We start from the raw sequence: 21,821 nt of genomic DNA, 5'->3' as shown, positions 1-21,821 counted from the left end.
TTTTCAGGCTCTCTCTTTGCTTAGAAGACCCCTTTCAATATTTCTTGTAGAGCTGGTTTGGTGTTTAAAAATTCTTTCAATTTTTGTCTGTCCTGGAAGCTTCTTATCTCTCCTTCTATTTTCTTTTATTTATTTTATTTTTTAATGTATTTTTTATTTATTTTCAGCATAACAGTATTCATTATTTTTTTCACCAAACCCAGTGCTCCATGCAATCCATGCCCTCTATCATACCCACCACCTGGTACTCCAACCTCCCACCCACCCTCCACTTCAAACCCCTCAGATTGTTTTTTAGAGTCCATAGTCTCTCATAGTTCACCACCCCTTCCAATTTCCCCCAACTCCCTTCTCCTCTCTATCTCCCCATGTCCTCCATGATATCTGTTATGCTCCACAAATAAGTGAAACCATACGATAATTGACTCTCTCTGCTTGACTTATTTCACTCAGCATAATCTCTTCCAGTCCTATCCATGTTGCTACAAAAGTTGGGTATTCATCCTTTCTGATGGAGGCATAATACTCCATAGTGTATATGGACTACATCTTCCTTATCCATTCGTCCATTGAAGGGCATCTTGGTTCTTTCCACAGTTTGGCAACCGTGGCCATTGCTGCTATAAACATTGGGGTACAGATGGTCCTTCTTTTCACGACATCTGTATCTTTGGGGTAAATACCCAGGAGTGCAATTGCAGGGTCATAGGGAAGTTCTATTTTTAATTTCTTGAGGAATCTCCACACTGTTCTTCAAAGAGGCTGCACCAACTTGCATTCCCACCAACAGTGTAACAGGGTTTCCCTTTCTCCACATCCCCTCCAACACATGTTGTTTCCTGTCTTGTTAATTTTGGCCATTCTAACTGGTGTAAGGTGATATCTCAATGTGATTTTAATTTGAATCTCCCTGATGAATGGGAGAATGGGAGAAGATATTTGCAAATGACAGTACAGACAAAAGGTTGATATCCAGGATCTATAATGAACTCCTCAAACTCAACACACACAAAACAGACAAGCATATCAAAAAATGGGCAGAAGATATGAACAGAGACTTCTCCAATGAAGACATACAAATGTCTATCAGACACATGAAAAAATGTTCATCATCACTAGCCATCATGGAGATTCAAATTAAAACCACATTGAGATGTCTCCTTCTATTTTCAATGATAGTCTACCTGTATATAGTATTCTTGGCTGCATGTTTTTCTCATTTAGTGCTCTGAATATATCATTCCAGTTCCTTCTGGCCTGCCAGGTCTCTGTGAATAAGTCTGTTGCCAATCTAATATTTTTTACCACTCTATGTTACAGACTTCTTGTCTCAGGCTGCTTTCAGGATTTTCTCTTTGTCACTCAGACTTGTAAGATTTACTATTAGAAGATGGGGTGTGGACGTATTCTTCTTTATTTTGCAGGGGGTTCTTTGCACTTCCTGGATTTTGATGTCTCTTCTCTTTTCCATATTAGGGAAATTCTCTACAATAATTTGTTCCAATATTCCCTCTGCTCCCCTCTACTTTCTTCTTCTTCTGGAATCTTAATTATTCTAAAGTTTTATCTTATGGTATCAGTTTCTTCTCAAATTCTCCCATTGTGGTCCAATAGTTGTTTGTCTCTCTTTTACTCAGTTTCTTTATACTCCATCATGTCATCTTCTTTATCACTAATTCTGTCTTCTGCCTCATTTATCCTAGCAATAAGTGCCTCCATTTTTTATTGCTCCTCATTAATAGCTTTTTTTAAATTTCAGCTTGGTTAGATTTTTGTTCTTTTATTTCTCCAGACAGGGTTTCTCTAATATTTTTCATGTCTTTTTTGAGCCCAGCTAGTGCATTGAGAATTGTCATTTTGAACTCTAGATCTGAGATATTACCAACGTCCATATTGATTAGGTCCCTAGCTTTCAGTACTGCCTCCTGTTCTTTCTATCCTTCTGTCTTTGTGTGTGTGTGTGTGTGTGTGTGTGTGTGTGTGTGTGTGGTTAGTTTTTCTGTCATTTTATTCAGATAAGAATATATGAATGAGAGACTAAAATACTAAAAGGGTGGCAAAGATTGCAGAAAAATTTGTGTTAACCACATCAGAAGAGACCCCAAATTGTGCGGGGAAGAAAGTGGGTAAAAAGAAGTTAAAAAAAAAAATAGAAAAAAAAGAAAATATATATATTAGACTGGTGAATAGAACAGAGCCACCCACTTAATTTGGGGAGTTTTGGTCTTGTAGAAGAAACTACCTCCCTAAATTTAAAGAAAGAAATATATATATACACATATACATATACATATATACATACACAAAACTAAGGGTAAACAGATGAAGGGATGGAATATGACTGTAAAGATGAAAATTAAAAAAAAATTCTCAAAAAAGAGTTGAAAAACAATCTGAGGGGTTTGAAGTGGCGGGTGGGTGGGAGGTTGGGGTACCAGGTGGTGGGTATGATAGAGGGCACGGATTGCATGGAGCACTGGGTGTGGTGAAAAAATAAATACTGTTATGCTGAAAATAACTAAATTTAATTAAAAATAAAGGAGTTGATAAGATAAGTTGGTTGGCAAAAGAAAGAAATAAAAAGTGGAGAGAATTTGCTCAGGCTGGAGACTAGAACAAAGCCCTTTGCTAGATTTAGGGTATACTTTGATCTATGAGAAGAAGTTGTACCCCAAAATATTTTAAAAGAAACCCTATGTGTATATAAAAAATAAAGTTAGGTACAATGAAGGATAAAATATGTCTATAATAATGAAGGTTCAAAAAGATTTTTTAAAGATGGGTATTGTTAAACTAGTTAAAAAATGTTAAGAGAGGAAAGAGTAGCAGTTATAAAAATTAGAATGAGAAAAAAATAAAATTAAAAAAATAATTAACTTTGCAAGACTAAAGAATCATGGGGAGAAATCCATGAATTCCATGCTTTGCTTTCCCCTTCCTCTGGAATTCTGCTGTTCTCCCTATTCAGTGATCTTGGTCTTGGCTGGATGTTCTTGCTTATCTTCTGGGTGGAGGGGCCTTTTGTAGTGATTCTCAAGTGTCTTTGCCTGAGGAAGAATTGCTCTGCCTTTGCCAGGGGCTGGGCTAAGTAATCTGCTTGGGTTTGCTCTTGGGAGCTTTTGTTCCCTGAACACTTTCCATAGAGTTCTGGGGGACAGGAATGAAAAAGGCAGCCTCCCAACCTCTGGCCTGTAGGAGCCCAGAGCTTGGGCCCCCACTCCTCAGTGTGCCCTAGGTGAAAAGCATATAATCACTCCCATCTTCCTGGCTTCCCACCACACTCTGAGCTCACCCAGCCTGTGACAGAGCATCTCTGTCTCTGGCACACAGACCTGCCTGGAGTGTATGAACCCAGCAGATCCCTGCTGCTCTTCTGGGGGGAGGTCCATCCCCGAATCTGCCACTTGTGGGGTCCTTACTCAGAGAGCAGTAGCCTGACTATGCCACGGATCACAGTTTAAGGTAACCCTGAGTTGAGAGCTCACTCCTCAGCTCCGTCTCTGTAGCCAGCTTCCCCACTCTAATGCCTGTGAGCTCTGGGATACTCAGACACTCCTGATTCTTCTATGACTCCATGGCACCTGAGACCATGCTGTCCCTGCATGGGCTCTACCCCCACTCAGCCTCTGGAGTAAAGTCCCTCAGTGGAGCAGACTTTTAAAAGTTCTGATTTTGGGGGCACCTGGGTGGCTCAGTGTGTTAAAGCCTCTGCCTTTGCCTCAGGTCATGATCCTAGGGTCCTGAGATCGAGTCCTGCATCGGGCTTTCTGCTCATAGGGGAGCCTGCTTCCTCCTTTCTCTCTGCCTGCCTCTCTGCCTACTTGTGATCTGTCTGTCAAATAAATAAATAAAAATCTTAAAAAAAAAAAGTTCTGATTTTGTGCTCCATTGCTTCACTGCTTGCCAGATGCTGGCCCCTCCCCACATTGTCTGTCTTCCCTTTGCTTTGGATTCACTTTTCTGCAGGTCATACCTTTCAGAAAGTGGTCGATTTTCTGTTTCTAGAATTGCTGCTCTTCTTCTCTTCTACTCCTGTTGGATTTGTAGTTGTTCAAAATGGTTTGATAAACTGTCTAGCTGGTCTCCTGATACCTGATGTCATCTCAGATGCCAAATCCTCTTCCATCTTGACTCCTCAAGTATTGAAAGATTTTATAAGCAGCAGAGGTGATAATCTGAAGTTTTAGAAATCAACACCATCACCATCATGGATCCTGGCAGATATAGTATTCCAGTGAAGAAGGAGGGCAGTGGCACAGGAATACAGGAACAGACAGTATGCTCTGAGAATCTCCTGGGTCATGCTGAGAGATACAATTCCCCTTTTTGGAGTGTATTTGGGAGAAGGAGCACTGCCTCTCAGGGAATTAAAGAACCAGCAGACACAATTAAGCTGCCCAAGTCATTAGCATACAAGCAGAGACACGTGTTGAGGTCAGCCAGCATGAAGGAAGGCTTTTTGCTGTGCTTTGCCATGAACTACAAACCCCTGTGCAGTTATGCAAGTATTTTACTGGGATAGATGTTTCTCCCTCCTCTCACTTTCAATATCCATGTGTCTTTAGGTCTAAAATGAATCTCATGTAGGCAACATATAGACTTGTTTTTATCCACCCTGTGACCCTATGTCTTTTCATTGGAGCATTTCATCCATTTGTATTTAAACCAATTATTGATAGATATATAATTATTGTCATTTTAGTGTTTGTTTTGCTCTGATCCTCCTTTTCTGTCTTTCAGGCTTTGCTGATTTAAGGATTTATCTCTTTATTTGAGAGGTAGAGAGTGAGAGAGAGTGAGAGCACACACAAGTTGGGGAGGGGCAAAGGAAAAGAATCCTCAGTCAGGCTCCATGCTGAGTGTGGAGCCCAACACAGGGCTTAATCACACAACACATGAGATCATGACCTTAGCTAAAACCAAGAGTTGGATTCTTAACTGACTGAACCACCCAGGTGTCCCTTGCTGGTTTTCTTAAAGGAGATATTTGGATTTATTTCTCTTTCTTCTTTGTATAGTGGTTTTGTTATATAGTTGAAGTTGGGTTGCTATATAACTTCTTCTGCATGTAGTAGTTTGTATTAAATTAATGGACTTCTAAGTGTGTATCTGTTCTTACTCTTCCCCACGTTTTAGATATTTGGTGATATTTTTTAAACATCCTTTTATCTTTTAAATTCCTTGAATGATTTTAAGAAGAGGAGATGGGTAGAAAGCATGAGAAAGAAAATTGTAAGCAGGCTCCCCACTCAGTGTGGAACCCAATATGGGGCTCAGTCTCATAATCTTGAGATCATGATCTGAGCTAAAATCAAGAGTTGGATACTTAACTGACTGAGCCACCCAGACATCCAAACTTGACTGTTTTTACTTTTTTTTATGTAAATATTCATTTTTACTGCTTTTGTGTTTTCTACCTTTATACTGTCACTTTTGGTTTCTCCTTTGCTTTCACAGAGTCCCCTTTAATATTTCTTGCAGGGCTGGTTCATTGGTTAAAAAGCACCTTTAGCTTTTGTTTGTCTGGGAAGCTCTTTGCCGTTCTTTCTATTTTGATTGATAGTCTTGCTGGATAAAGTATTATTGGTTGTAGATTTCTCTCATTCAGCACTTTATGTTGTGTCATTCCCCTCTGGATCACAAAGGTTCTGCTGAAAAATCCCCTGCTAGCTATATGGGTCCTCTCTTGTATATTACTGTCTTCTTTTGTCTTGTTGCTTTAAAAATTTTTTTATCACTGTATTTTGCTAATTATAATATGTTTTGGTGTGTGCCAATTTTGTTGATTTTGGTGGAGGTTCTTTGTTCTTCCTGGAGTTAGATATATAGATAGATAGATAGATATAGATATAAATAGATATATGTTTCCTTCCCCAGATTAGGGAATTTTTCAGCTATTATCTCTTCAAATAAATTCTCTGCCTCTTTTTCTGTCATTTCTTCTGGGACTCCTTTAATATGATTTTTATTATATTTGATGGAATCACAGCATTCCCTAAGTCTATTCTCTTTTTGTATAATTTTCTTTTCTCTTTTGTCCACCTTAATTACTTACTATAACTCTGTCTTCTATGTCACTATTTTATTCCTTTATTTCTTTCAGCCCATCAGGCATTTTCTGGTTTATTTTTTGAGCACTTTATTTCTGCTATGCTGTTCCTTATCTCTGTGTTAAAATTCTCACTAATGTCTTCCATTCTTTCCTTAAGTCCACAAAGTATCCTTATGATTATTGCTTTAAATTCACTATCAGACACATTATTAATATCTGTTTCACTTAAATCTCTGGCCATAATGTCCTGTTCTTTCATTTGGGATACATTTACTTCTCTGTGTCCTCATTTTGTCTGCCTCTCTGTGTCTCTTTCTGTATGTTAAGGAAGTCATGTCCTCTTCTCTTGAAAGTAGTGATGTTATGTTATGAAGAGGTCCTGGACTTCCCTGCAGTGCAGTGTCCCTTGTTTACTGGAATATAGTCTTTTAGGAGATTATCCTAAATGTGCTGCTTATACCTTACTGTTTTGTGTAAGTCAGTTTTTCTTTCAGTGTATTCATCTGCAGTGTGCTGTGCTCGCTTTCTGTGCTGTTAGTGGGAACAAGTCAGGCCAGCACTGAGGGAGTGTGTTCACCAAGGAATTCAGCAGCAACATGGCAGTGTTAGCAAAATTTGTACTTGGCCATCAGTCCCATACCAGATCTCCTGATGCATTGAGGCAGCTGGGGCCTGTGTATGAGGGAAACCAGAATCACAAGGCTGGGTATAGCATTGGCAATGGCTGGCCAAGGCCAGGCCCACAGTGGTGACTTGGGCACATGGCCAGCACAGTGCAGCAGATGCGTGCTTCACAGTGGTTGGGTGAAGTGCATGGGAGCAGCAGTGCCCCCCCGTGGCCAGGTATGGCATGCAGCAGAATATTTCTATTTTAAATGTTTAAGATTTTTTAGCTTCATGTTCTTAGAATTCTGTTTTTTTTTTTCTTTTGTATGACGAAATGAGTAAAGTAAAAGTAAAACTTTAACAAATACTTTAAAGGCTGATTAATTTCTGTTCAAATTTTAGAAGAAGAGTTTACTTATTTATTTTCTTAAGAAATCTCTACATCTAAAGTGGGTCTTGAACTCACACACTTGAGATTAGGAGTTGCATATTCTACAGACAAAGCCAGCTGGACAACCACTAAGCTCAAATTTAAGACATTAAAACAGCTGTAACATTTTCAGATAGATTAACTTCATATGTGAAATGACTATATCCAATGAAGAGGTTTAAAAAATGCAGATGACAAAACTATTGCAGTTGAAGACAATCATAACACTAATTAAATTGAGTTTGTTTCCCCTTCATTTAGGATATTCTCTGAAAATTAATTGATTTATGGCTGGTAAGCTGAAGATTTGAATCTCCTTAGAAATACTCTATTTCATCATTTCTATTCCAAAGAAACATGGATGTTATCTATGATACATTAAATTATAATACATCAGCAGGTTGCTGGAAATTTAGTAATTACTCTTTTATCTGAAACTTACAAATAGTGTGAGATAGCAATGCATTCCTTCTTTAAGGGGAAAAAAAACACAGACATTCTGACTTCATATGTATGAACTATTCAGAAATCTCTGAAGTTTAATATAGTAGACCATTGATAATATTTCCATGTGTCCCAGAAAACAGTCTGAATTATAAAATCAGAGCCATGTTTTACAGAAGAAAGTTAAAAAAAATTTAACTACCCACAAATTATGTTTTACCTTATGCTACTTGTAATGAAGTAGATATGAACAGAGGGCCATATATAGATTGTTGTATTTAGAATAGCCACAAGAGGATCATATGGTCTCTAAGACCTCTCAGTTAATACTATATAATGATATGCAAAATTTCAAGAAGTACAAAGTCACATTATGCTCTCTACTAGGTCTATACTCCTCTGTGTCTCCATCAAATCCTTTGAGAAGTCAAAGACTTACCTGTTAGAGTATCCACAGAAACCCAGCAGCAACCAATAATGCTGTTTATGATTTAGATTTCTGTTTCTGTTTTTATCAAATTAGCTAACTTTAAAGAGAAGGATCTATTGAAAATGGTACACCTAATTTGTTAGGGTTATAATTAGGGAAAGCTCTGGGACATTGGGTTTGGCTCTCATACCAAAGGCTAAAGTCAGGAGATTGCAACTGTAAAATTTAAAAATTCAAAAAGGTTTCAAATGGAATGAGACAGGATGTTTAATTAAACTTGTCTTCTGAAAAAGAAATAATTGGATTCAATTTGCTTGTTTTTCATTAACTTAAAAAGGATATTTAATAATCTTGGCAAAAGATGCAAAAGTATGGATATTAATTTTATTATCTAATCAGCAGATTTTTATCAACCTGGGAACTGCATTTTAAAGGATTAAAATGCCATTTTTTCCCACTATATTCTTTTATTTAGGTAAATACCTAGTAGTGAAATTGCTGGGTCATAGGGTAACATCTTGAGGAACTTCTATACTGTTCTCCAAAGTAGCTGTACCAGCTTGCATTCCTACCAACAGTGTAAAAGGGACACATGCACCCCAGTGTTCATAGCAGCAATGTCCACAATAGCCAAACGATGGAAGGATCCAATGTGTCCTACAGATGAATGAACAATAAATAAATAAATAAATAAATAAAATAAAATAAAAAGATGAATGAATAAAGAATATGTGGTACATATATACAATGGAATATCACTCAGCCATCAGTAAAGATGAATGAATACCCACCATTTTCATCGACATGGATGGAACTAGAGGAGATCATGCTAAGTGAAATAAGTCAAGCAGAGAAACACAGTTATCATATGGTTTCACTCATATGTGGAATATAAGGAATACTACTGAAGACCATAGGGGAAGGGAGGGAAAACTGAATAGGAGGAAATCTGAGTGAGAGACAAACTATGAAAGACTCTGGACTCCAGGAAACAAACTTAGGGTTTCAGAATGGAGGGGGGTGGAGAGATGGGGTAATTGAGTGATGAGTATTAAGTGGGGTACATGTGGTGATGAACATTGGGTGTTATCCACAACTAATGAAATGTTGAACACTACATCAAAAACTAATGATGTACTATATAGGTTGGCTAATTGAACATAATAAAAATGAATAAATTAAATAAAGTAAACTTAAAATAAAAGAATAAAGGAGCATCTATAATTACTTCTAGCAAATTTTGAGGGAATCTTATCCAGAGATGTTGTATTTCTATGTATTTGTGAATGTACAAGGAATTTTCAGAACTATTTACTATTTTGGGCAATTCGTTAGCAGAGAAGAAAGTAAATTCAGGATGCAATGCATTTCAAAATATGAAATGGGAACTGTGTAAAATAATTTGCTTGCTTAGGGACAGCATTCATTTCCTCTAACAGCTTACATTCCTATTTGTGGTATTATGAACTAAAATTCCACAGTTTATTAACACCTACTAAATATCATTAAATCCATAATTATGCACTGTTTCAGAGTTATAGAGTTTCTTCTGGAACAATGAAAGTACCTTAGCATCTCTGTCAGTCAGAAGAGATTATTGTGTTATGGCAAATTTTGATCTGCTCTTTTTTGTTTGTTTTTAATCAAAGCACACACATAAGCTATGTTGAAAATACAATTAGTATGCCATATTAAGGTAATAGAAATTCATTTAAAGTGAAATAATACACTTCTTGCACTTTTAATAAGTTTCTTTGTTATATAACATGATAAAGGTCATATATGAAAAAACCACGGGTATTATCATTCTCAATGGTGAGAAAAGTGGTTAATTAAAATTGCCTATGGTTATTATCTCTACTAAAAATGAAAAAAATCTAAAATATAATTCATATGAATTACAAAAATAATTTTAAGTACTCAAATTAAATAAGTACCATAAAATAAAGTGGCTAGTTACATACACCTATACATATCTTTACATATATAAAAATTAAAAATCCTATCTGTGCCTAAAGAAAATGACTATTTTAAATTTCATGATAACTTTCAAAGTAGATATTATCACACATTTCATATATTATAAATGCTGCATATATACTATCCACTTAATTTGGTATTTTTGCCTTTTAAAAGTTTGTTACTACTCATATTAACATTAAATGGCCAGTGTCATTATAGCCGCAATTGTTCAACTAAGAAACACAATAAGGTCATTTATCCTGCAGGACTAGACAGATATCACTTACAGGATTCAGGATCAGAGTTGCCATCCCCTTCAGTGCGGTTATTCGGTGCAGTATGATCAAAGTACTGCTCCTGAGGATAGCCAAAGTGCAGGGCATGGGATGTGCTAGGAATCCCCACATCATGGTCTCCCAGTCCACCATCACTGCTGCTTTCCTGGGAGGTTTCTGGTAAGTGAAATGTGACATGCCGCTGGGACTGAAAGGAAGAAAGGAAACTTTAGGGTTCCAGTTATAATCTGAATAATTGCCCAATACATCCAATTTAGAAAATGCATTATTTCTGATATTCAGAGTAGTAACATTAACATGATCTTGAATTGTAAAAACTGTCAGGCTTTTGCAAAGAGTCAGCCTGTGTTCAAACGTGCTTCACTGAGCAGTAGAATTGCTTTTGCTACTTTTTAAAACATGGTACATCCAGATGCATGAAAACCAATTTGTTCTAAAGTGAGAAGCTGTCAAACTTTTTAGATATTTGAGCACATTGGAAATTCTTCTCAGTATTCAAACATGGATTTTTTTAACTATAATTTGACAATAATTCATTTCTGAAAATAAATATGGATAGGTATAACAAAACTATATTGCTATATCTATAAGATTCTGGTGGGCTGAAGCAAGTAAATAATAGCACAAATATATTCAATCTTGTAGGTTTAGAAAATTAAAAGAACAAATCATCTTTTTCAGGAATTTTAGAGACAAAATTCTGTGTTGGAATTAAGTAATTAATTTCTTTGAAGGTTTTATTTTATTTTATTTTAGAGAAAGAGAGAGAAAGGGAGAAAGACAGAGAAAGAGCATGAGCTGGAGGGACAGAGGGAGAGAGAATCTCAAGCAGACTCTGTACTGAGCAAGGAGCCCAACATGGGGTTCAATCTCATGACCCTGGGATCATTACCTGAGCCAAAACAAAGAGTTGGTTGCCTAACTGATTGTGCCACCCAGGCACCCTTGTATTAGAATTAATTTAAATAGATTCTACTCTGTACAAAATAAAAATAGTTACATGGTATGAATAACAGTTGATGGGATTTATAAAAGCAAATTATAAGAATTTTATTGTAATTACAGGAGAATATAAAATATATATAGATGCCAAAATATGAAGATGAGCATTTGTTTTCAAAATAAAGATTCATGACATCTAGTGAGGATGCTAACTCCACTCAACCAGATGTAGTGATATTTTTGTTTTCAACATTCCCATATGTAGTAGCTGATCTCCAAAGATAGCCCTCTTATTAGACCTCATCTCTTAGTATTAAGACTCTGATATAATTCTCTACTGCACTGAATGTGGGTGGGCCCTAGGGAACCAAACCTTGAAGTTTCTGCCTTCTTCCACTGGAATACTCACACTCACACTGGAGAAAATCAGCTGCATTGAAAGAAGTATGACTACTGGGAGACTTCCATATTGTGAGGAAGCTCAAGCTGGTCATGTGGAAAGACTGCATAGAAAGAAAGTACAATACCCAGGAAGGCCTAAGTGTTCCAGTCACTCTAGTTCAGGTGCCAGATATGTATGTGAAGAATTTATTCTGAACATTACAGCTTATAGCCTTATATGAGTCATCCTAGCCATCTTCAGACATTTGAACAACCCCAGCAGAACCAGTCATTGTGGAGCAGAGATAATCTTTTCCGTGAATGATCCAAATTCCTGACCTAAAAAAAATGTAAAGTATAGTTGGTTTTTGCTTTATGCTCCAAAGATTATTTACTATATAACAATAGATCAATCCAAATGACTAACAATGAGCAGTATGAAAGATACAATTTAGAGATAATTGCTTAAGAAATTTGTATATACCAAAATCACATACAATTAGATACTAAGAGATTTTCATGTAAAAATGAATACATTTTCACAAATTTAGTCTTGGCTGTCAGTCATTTTTTTTTCAAATGGAGATATGAAAATATTTGAAGACCATTACTATAGAATGAATATGTACCCTCAAAACTTGTATGCTGAAGTATAATCCCCAACATTATTATATTTGGGGTTGGGGCTTCTAGGAGATGATTATATCATGATGGTGGGACCTCATATATGAGGTTAGTATCCTTATAAAAGCAGCCCCAGGGGAGTTCCAAGATGGCAGAGTAGTAGGGGAACCCTGAACTTGATCCATCCTTCAAATGCAAGTAGATCAACTATTTTGATCAACTATTTTCATTTCAACTATTTTGAACAACTTGGAAGAGGACTGGAGGAGAACAGAAACAATCTTCACAGTTAGAATGAGAGAATTTGGCAGAAGCAAGTTCTTTATGCCCCTGAATTGGGGAACTAAGAAGACACTTGGAAGGGAAAGGGAGGAAGCCTTGCTCCCCAAGTAAAATCAGGAACAGTGATAAAGTTTGAAACAGCTCAGTGCGTTGTGACTGTACAATAGCCATGGCAAAGAGACCCTTGAGTTGCTCAGGGTGAGTTGCTCCCCATCCTAGAGGACATTTGGAAAAGCATATTCATCCTCTCCAAAGAGAAAAGAACGGCCAAGGAGCCATTGAGCAGAATCCAGCAGCAGGTCAGAGGAACCTCCAGAGGATAGAAAACCTCATAACTTTTCCGTGTGAGCTACAATAGGCTTACACCTCTGTGTATGTGATGATTAGCCACTTTCCTGGGGTTGACTGAATAGGGTGCAGAAACAGGAACAGATTACAAATAACCTGGCTTCTGATTCTTGCTATGAGCCACAATAGGCTTAAACCTCTGTGTGTGTGTGTGTGTGCGTGCGAAGTGGGCGATTTTCAAGGGCTGAGCTGAGCTGACCTGAGCACAGATACTGGAGCACCTTGCAGATAACCTGGCTACTGATTTTCATTGTCTTCCACATTAGATTCAAGCCTATTCAACAACTTTTCTGAGACAAATGGGAGTAGGGGACTAATCTGAGGGCATATGGCTGATAACCTTGCTCCAGTTTTCCACTAAGCATTATAATAAAATCTAGTCTCTGTGTGCACACTAAGCAATGACTTTTCAGGGATGGGATAGGGTTGGACACACCCCAAGCCTCCCTGCCAGGGGATGGGAATGTAAGCACACATTATCAGGCCCTTTAAAACTTGGAGTTTTGGGATGCCTGGGTGGCTGAGTTGGTTGAGCAGCTCCCTTTGGCTCAGATCACGATCCTAGCACCCTGGGATCGAGTCCCATATCAGGCTCCCTGCTTGGCAGGAAACCTGCTTCTCCCTCTGCCTGCTATTCTGTCTGCCTATGTTTACACGCTCTCTCTCTCTCTCTCTGACAAATAAATAAATAAATAAATAAAATCTTTAAAAACAAAACAAAACAAAAACAAACAAACAAACAAAAAAAACAACTTGGATTTTCGAATCCAAGCCACTGGCCAGAGATAAAATACAAGAGATCTGTGACTCTAGTCATGTGGATGACCTGGACACAGACATTTAGGGTTGGGAAATGATGAAGGCTAAGGTCATAGGAGATTCCTACCTTTTCTAAGACACCTCTGTGTAGCAGGTGATGGGAGTTTTGATTACCAGGGACAAGAGAGTGATGTGACTTCATATTCTACATCTTCCACCACCCCTCCTTTCTCCAACCCACCAGCACAGACTCCAGAGAGAAACACAGCATCTCAAGTAGAGGCTGAAGTCCCCTGCACTAAATCCCACCCCTGACCTCTAAGGAACAGCAGGCTTCTCCCTCAGAAGACCAACACAAACCCCAGCATATACCAAGTTCACTGATTAAAGAAATCTCCAAAACATAAGCTTCTGGCTTAACCTCAAAAACAAATCAAAGCATACTTACTGAAAGGACCAAACATTCCCAACTACAAACAGGTAGGAACTCTGTGGAGTTCAGCCAAAACATAATAGCATAGTGTACACAGCATACACCAGAATTACTTCTTGAAATTATCCTTGTTGCTGTTGATATTATGGTTGCTGATTTTGCTGTTTTTTTTTTTTCCTTTCTCTTTCTTCCTTCTTTTCTTTTTTGGACAAAATGACCAGAAGGAGAAATTAACAATAAAAGAAAGAGCCAGAGGTAGTACTCTCTGCCATAGATTAAACAATAGGGATATAGGGATATAGGTAAGATATCAGGACTAGAATTCAAAACAATAATTATAAAGATACTAGCTAAGTACTAAAAAAAGTAAAGGATATAGGGTATGCTTTAATGTAGAAATAAATGAACTAAAATCTAATCAGGTTGAAATAAAAATTGTAATTATTGAGATGCAGTAAAAAAGAAATGAAGGCTCTGACAGTGAGGTTAAATGAGGCAGCAGAGTCACTGATATAGAAGACAAGGTGATGGAAAGTAAGGAAGCTGAGAAAAGGGGAGAAAAACAACTACCAGATCATGAGAGGAGACTTTGAGAAACCAGTGATACTATAAAGTGCAACAATATTCAAATAATAGGAGTTCAAGAAGATGAAGAAAACAGAGGGGCAGAAAGTTTATTTGAACAAATTATAGCTTAGAACATCCTTCATCTGGGGAAGGGAAAACACATACAAGTTCAGAGAACACCCCTCAAAATCAATAAAATTAGGTCAACACCCCACATATAATAGTGAAGTTTGCAAATTCCAGAGACAAAGAGAAAATACTAAAAGAAGCTCAGAGCAAGAGGTCCTTAACCTACAGGGGTAGAAAAATAAGGCTGGCAGCAGACCTGTCCACAGAGACCCAGCAGACCAGAAAAGACTGACATGACATATTCAAGGTGCTAAATGAGAATAGTATGCAGGAAAGAATATTTTATTCATCAAGCCTGTCATTTAGAATGGAAGGAGAGATAAAGGGCTTGGAGGACAAAGAAACTAAAAGACATTGTTATCACTAAACCATGCCTACAAAAAATATATAAGTGGATCCTTTGGTCAGAGGGAGACACAAGTAACAAAGACCATCATGGAACAGAGATAATGTATAGAAACAGACATTACAGGTAATACAATGGCACAAAATTTATATCTTTCAATAGTTACTCTGAGTGTAAATGGGCTAAAAGCTCTAATCAAAGACACAGATATCAGATTGAATTAAACAAACAAACAAAACAAAAGCAAAACAAACAAACAAACAAACAAACAAAAACAAGACCCACTTCTATGCTGTCTACCAGAGATTCACTTTATTTATTTATTTATTTATAAGAATTTTTAAAATATTTTATTTATTTATTTGACAGAGAGAGATCAGAAGCAGGCAGAGAGGCAGGCAGAGAGAGAGAGAAGGAAGCAGGCTCCCGGCTGAGCAGAAAGCCCGATGTGGGGCTCGATCCCAGGACCCTGCGATCATGACCCGAGCCGAAGGCAGCAGCTTAACCCACTGAGCCACCCAGGCGCCCCCAGAGATTCATTTTAGATCCAAAAACAATTATAGATTGAAAGTAAGGGGATGGAGAACAATTTATCATGCAAATGGACATCAAAAGAAAGCTAAAGTAGCAATCCTTACGTCAGATAAATCACATTTTAAGCCAAAGACTAGTAAGAGATGATGAGGGGCACTATGTCATGATTAAAGGGTTTATCCAGCAAGAAGAACCAAAAATTATAAATATTTATTCCAACATGGGAGAAGCCAGTTAGATAAACCAATTAATAACAAAAACTAAGGAAACACATTGATAATGATACAATAATAGTAGAAGATTTTAACACCCCACTCAGAGCACTGGACAGATCATATAAGCAGAAGATCAACAAGGAAAAAAGGGCATTGAATGACCCATTAGAACAGATGTACTTCACAGATATATTCAGACCATTTCAGCCTAAAGCAACAGAATACACTTTCTTCTCAAGTGCACATGGAGCATTCTCCAGAATAAATCATGTACTGCATCACAAATCATGTCTCTAAAGGTACCAAAAGATTGGGATTATATTTCACATATTTTTAGGCTTCTGCATATTTTAAGACCACATGCTTTAAAACTTAAATTCAATAACAAAAGAAAATTTGAAAGGAACCCAAATATATGGAAGTTAAAGAACATCCTACTGAAGAATGAATGGATTGACCAGGAAACTAAAAAAATTAAAAACAAACAAACAAACAAACATAAAAGCAAATGAAAATAAAAACAAGAGTTCAGAACCTCGGGGATGCAGCAAAGGTGGTCCTAAGAGGGATGTATATAACAATATAAGCCATTATCTTGAAGCAAGAAAAATCTCAAATATACAAGCTACCCTTACACCTAAAGGAGCTAGAGAAAGTATAGCAAATAAAACCTAATTCCAGCAGAAGAAAATAAATAATAAAGACTGGAACCTGGAACCAAAAACAATGAAATAGAAACCAAAAGAACAGTTGAACACATCAATGAAACAAGAAGCTGTTTCTTTGAAAGAATTAGTAAAATCAATAAGCTAGTCAGACTTCCCAAAAAGAGAAAGGACCCAAATAAATAAAAAACACAAAAGAAAAAGGAGAGATCACAACCAACACAGAAGAAATGGAAACACTTATAAGGACATATTATGAGAAACTATATGCCAACAAACTTGTCAATCTGGAAGAAATGGATGCATTCCTAGAAATATACAAATTACCAAAAGTGAAACAGGGAGATATAGAAAACCTGAACAGACCACATGATCAGCAAGGAAATTGAAGCAATAATCAAAAATATCCCAATAAACAAGACTTTTTATGGCCTCCCAGGAGAATTCTACGAAACATTTAAGGAAAAGTTAATACTTATATTTTTGAAATTGTTTTAAAAAAATAGAAATGGAAGTAAAACTTGTAACCTATTTTATGAGGCCAGCAATACCTTGACCCCACACCAGACAAAGATGACACCAAAAAAGACAATTAGAGACCAACATCCCTGATGAACATGGATTCAAATTTCTCACCAAGATACTAGCCAATAGGATCCAACAGTACATTAAAAGGATTATTATTCACCACAATCAAGAGGGATTTATTCTTGGGTTGCAAGTGTGGTTCAAGATTTATAAATCAATCAATTTATTACATTATATTAATAAAAAAAGGACAACAACCTTATGATCCTCTCATTTGGTGCAGAAGAAGCATTTGACATAATACAGCATCTCCTCTTGAATAAAATTCCTCACAGTGTAGGGATAGAGGAAACATATCTCGATATCATAAAAGCTGTGTACAAAAAGTCCACAGTAAATAATCATTCTCAACGGGGAAAAACAGGTTTTCCCCTAAAGTCAGGAAAATGACAGGGATGTTCAATCTTACCACTGATAGTTCAACATATTACTAGAAGTCCAATCTTCAGGAATCAGGCAACAAAAAGAAATAAAAGGCATTCAAACTGACAAAGAACTCTAACTCTCATTCTTCACAGATGACATGATATTTTATGTGCAAAGCCTAAAAGTCTCCACCCCAAAACTCTAGATCTCATATAGCAAGTCAGCAAATGTAGCAAGATATAAAATCAGTGAAGAGAAATCAACTGAATTTCTATACAATAAATAATGAGACAGAAGAGAAATTAAGGAATCAGTCCCATTGACAATTGCACCAATAACCATAAGCTACATAGGAATAAACCTAACCAAAGAGGTAAATAATCTGTACCCTGAAAACTATAGAATACTTATGAAAGACATTTAGGAGGAGACAAATGGAAAAGCATTCCGTGCTCATGGATGGGAAAAACAAATATTGTTACAATGTCTATGCTACCCAGAGTAATCCACACATTCAGTGCAATCACTATCAAAATTGCATCAACATTTTTTCACAGAGCTATAATAAATAATCCTAATATTTGTATGGAACCATAAAAGACCTTGCATAGCCAGAGGAATACCAAAGATGAAAACATCACAATGGCAGACTTCAAGCTATATTACAAAGCTGTAATGATAAGGACAGCATGGTACTGGCGCAAAAGCAGGCAACTTCCTGTTACACACATCTTCAAAAGCAAGAGAATCAAAAGCAAATGAGCTATTGGGACTTCATCAAGATAAAAATCTTTTGCAGAGCAAAAAAAAAACAGTTGGCAAAACCAAAAGATAACCTAAAGAATGGGAAAAGATATTCGCAAATGTCTTATCAGATAAAGGACTAGTAGCCAAGATCTATAAAGAATTTATCAAGTTTAACACCCAAAACAACAAATAATCCAGTCAAGAAATGGGCAGAAGGTATAAACAGATGTATCTACAAAGAAGATATACAAATGACCAACTGGCACTGAGAGAAAAAAATGTTTAATATTACTTGGCAGCAGATAAATACAAATCTAAACCACAATGAGATTTGTCATTGTGGTTTAGATTGTCATTGTGGTGTCATTGTCATCTGCCACCAGTCAGAATTACTAAAATTAACAAGTCGGGAAACAACAAACATTGAAGAGGATGCAGAGAAAGGGGAAGCCTCTTACACTTGGTGGGAATACAAGCTGGTAGAGCCACTCTGTAAAACAGTATGGAGGTTCCTCAAGACGTTAAAAATAGAGCTACCCAAAGAGGCTGCACCAACTTGGCTGCAGCCTCTTTGGAGAACAGTGTGGAGATTCCTCAAGAAATTAAAAATAGAACTTCCCTACGACCCTGCAATTGCACTACTGGGTATTTACCCCAAAGATACAGATGTAGTGAAAAGAAGGGCCATCTGTACCCCAATGTTTGTATCAGCAATGGCCACGGTCGCCAAACTATGGAAAGAACCAAGATGCCCTTCAACGGATGAATGGATAAGGAAGATGTGGTCCATATACTCTATGGAGTATTATGCCTCCATCAGAAAGGACGAATACCCAACTTTTGTAGCAACATGGACGAGACTGGAAGAGATTATGCTGAGTGAAATAAGTCAAGCAGAGAGAGTCAATTATCATATGGTTTCACTTATTTGTTGAGCATAACAAATAGCATGGAGGACATGGGGAGTTAGAGAGGAGAAGAGAGTTGAGGGAGATTGGAATGGGAGGTGAACCATGAGAGACTATGGACTCTGAAAAACAATCTGAGGGTTTTTAAGGGGCGGGGGGTGGGAGGTCGGGGTACCAGGTGGTGGGTATTATAGAGAGCATGAATTGCATGGAGCACTGAGTGTGGTGCAAAAATAATGAATACTGTTATGCTGAAAATAAAAATAAATTAAAAAAAATAGAGCTACCCTATGACCCAGCAATTGCAGTTCTAGGTATTTATCAAATGAATACAAACATAGTGATCTGAAGGGGCACCTGCATCCCAATGTTTATAGCAGCAATATCCAGAGAAGCCAAACTATGGAAAGAACCCAGAAGTCCACTGACAAATGACTGGATAGAGATGTAGTATGTATATACAATGGAATAGTACTCAGCCATCAGAAATTGAAATCTTACCATTTGTAATGACATGGATGGAACTAGAGGGTATTATGCTAAGCAAAAGAAGTCAATTGGAGAAAGAAAATTATCATATGATTTCACTCATATGTGGAATTTAAGAAACAAAACGGGATCATAGGGGAAAGGATGGAAAAATAAAATAAGATGAAAGCAGAGAGGAAGACAAAACATTAGAGACTAAACTATAGAAAACAACTCGAGCTTTGCTGGAGGAGAGGTGGGTGGGATGGGATAACAGAGTGATGGGCATTAAAGATGGCACTTGGTGTAACGAGCACTGGCTATTGTGTGCAGCTGATGAATACAGTATATGCTAGTTAATTAAATTTATGTAAAATTAAATTAAATGAAAAGTAGCCCCAAAGACCTCCTTGTCCCTTTCTTCCAAATTGAACACACAGTGAACAAATTTTGTCAGTCCAGCAATGCTGAATTTGACTGTTGTCTCTCAAATAAACCATAAGCTCATAATTATAAGTTAAATCTTATTTAATTTCAAAATTATTAATAGTTGTTTATATAAATTATTATATATAAATTAAAACATAAGCATTTATATTCACAAGACTTTTGAAAATGCAAGGTCTGTAACATTAGCATTTTAAAAATGTTTGAAACATTATAATGCAGACATTTGTCTATAATTAGCTATTGTATATAATTTAAATTCAGAATAATATTTAATACATAGGTAGAGAAAATAGCTGCATATAAAATATTCCAGTTGAGCATAAAATTATAAGTGTTTCCATAATAATGCATAATGGTTAAACATATTTCTATTTTCTATTATATACAAGTAATATATTTTACATATATTATATATCTATACATATATATATGTATATATATGTATATATATATTTACGATGTAAGAGAAACAGTTTTGTAATTAGTTGCTTATCTGTACAGAGTAGTACAAGGCAATTTAATTTAGAAAGATATTATCCCATCCTAGGAAACCTATACTAGTAACTTAACTAAAAACCTTTCCAAAGAAATGCCCTAGAATGAATCTGTAATTTTCTAGACTATGTATTCACCTAACCCTCTCAACACTCATAAGTCAAATCCTCTTAGGGATAAATGGGATAGAATGAATGAGTTTGGAAGGACTGTATTAGTGGACAACTGGTTTTTGTTCTTTCCTCAGTGCAAAAAATACACTAGAGACAGCACCCTGTTCCTGAAAAACAGTTCTACTTGACATTATCACAAACACTCCTTTGAGGTTTCAAAATGGAGCAGTCATATTAATAAACTCTCTTGTTAATATTAGCTTCAACAAATATCAGGATGTCTCAAGTGGAGATTAAAGTATGTTGTTTTGGTCATTAAAATTTCTATGTCATTTAAAAATAATCATCAATGGCTCTATATCATTTTAAAATATCCTAAAGTTTAATAGCATAGTGGGGATTTGATTTCTTTCTCAACTCACAGTTTCAAAGTTTACAGTCTGAAACAATATTTATCTATTTTTATAATTCATAGAAGGCAAATATCATAAAATGCAATATTGCATTTAATCAGTGAATTTATGAGAGGCTCCATATTTGTACATATGTGATTAATTAGGTTGTGATTAACTAGGACAGTTTCTGAAACTATCTCAAAAAATAAAAATGGAAGGAAAACTTTCAAACTCGTTCTATGAAGCCAGCAACACCTTGATTTCAAAACCAGACAAGACCCCAATTCAAAGGAGAATTACAAACCAACATCCTTGATGGAGATGGATGCAAAAATTCTCACTGAGATACTAGTTAATAGGATCCAACAGTACATTAAATGGATTATTCACCATCACAAAGTGGGGTTTATTCCTGGGCAGCAAGTGTGGTTCAACATGTGGAAATAAAACAATGTGATACACCATATTATAAAAGAAAGGACAAGAACCATATTATCCTCTCAATAGATGTAGAAAAAGCATTTGACAAAATACAGCATCCTTTCTTGATTAAAACTCTTCAAAAAGGATAAGGAGAACATACCTCAATATCATAAAAGCCATATATTAAAGACCCACAGCAAATATCCTCAATGGGGAAAAACTGAGAGCTTCTCCCCTCAGGTCAGGAAGAAGACAGGAATGTTCATGCCCGCCATTTTTCAACATTGTACTAGAAGTCCTATCATCAACTATCAGACAAGAAAAGCAAATAAAAATCATCCAAATCAGAAAATAAGTCAAACTCATTCATTACAGAGGACATAATACTCTACGAAGAAAACCCAAGAGTTGAATAAAAAATTG

At 36.5% G+C, this 21,821-nt stretch overlaps 1 protein-coding gene across 2 annotated transcripts in view; it reads right to left on the bottom strand.

The window, feature by feature from the left end:
* PCDH11X (protocadherin 11 X-linked) overlaps positions 1 to 21,821 on the bottom strand; it is a 452,651-nt gene that overhangs the window by 7,330 nt on the left and 423,500 nt on the right. Inside the window, exons 6-7 of one of the 2 annotated variants that reach the window (XM_032330413.1) lie at positions 10,212 to 10,407; positions 8,762 to 8,791 (exon numbers count right to left, since the gene is read on the bottom strand). In XM_032330413.1, coding sequence (XP_032186304.1) covers positions 8,787 to 8,791; positions 10,212 to 10,407 — 201 coding nt within the window. In that variant the 3' untranslated portion in view covers positions 8,762 to 8,786. Of the gene's footprint in view, positions 1 to 8,761; positions 8,792 to 10,211; positions 10,408 to 21,821 lie in introns of those variants that run through there. The other variant, XM_032330412.1, reaches the window with a different exon arrangement.

This window comes from Mustela erminea, chromosome X (assembly GCF_009829155.1).
Source record: "Mustela erminea isolate mMusErm1 chromosome X, mMusErm1.Pri, whole genome shotgun sequence".
Classification (NCBI taxonomy): Eukaryota; Metazoa; Chordata; class Mammalia; order Carnivora; family Mustelidae; genus Mustela; species Mustela erminea.
The sequence above is the reverse complement of the archived record's forward strand: the minus strand, read 5'-3'. Positions and strand labels throughout refer to the sequence as shown.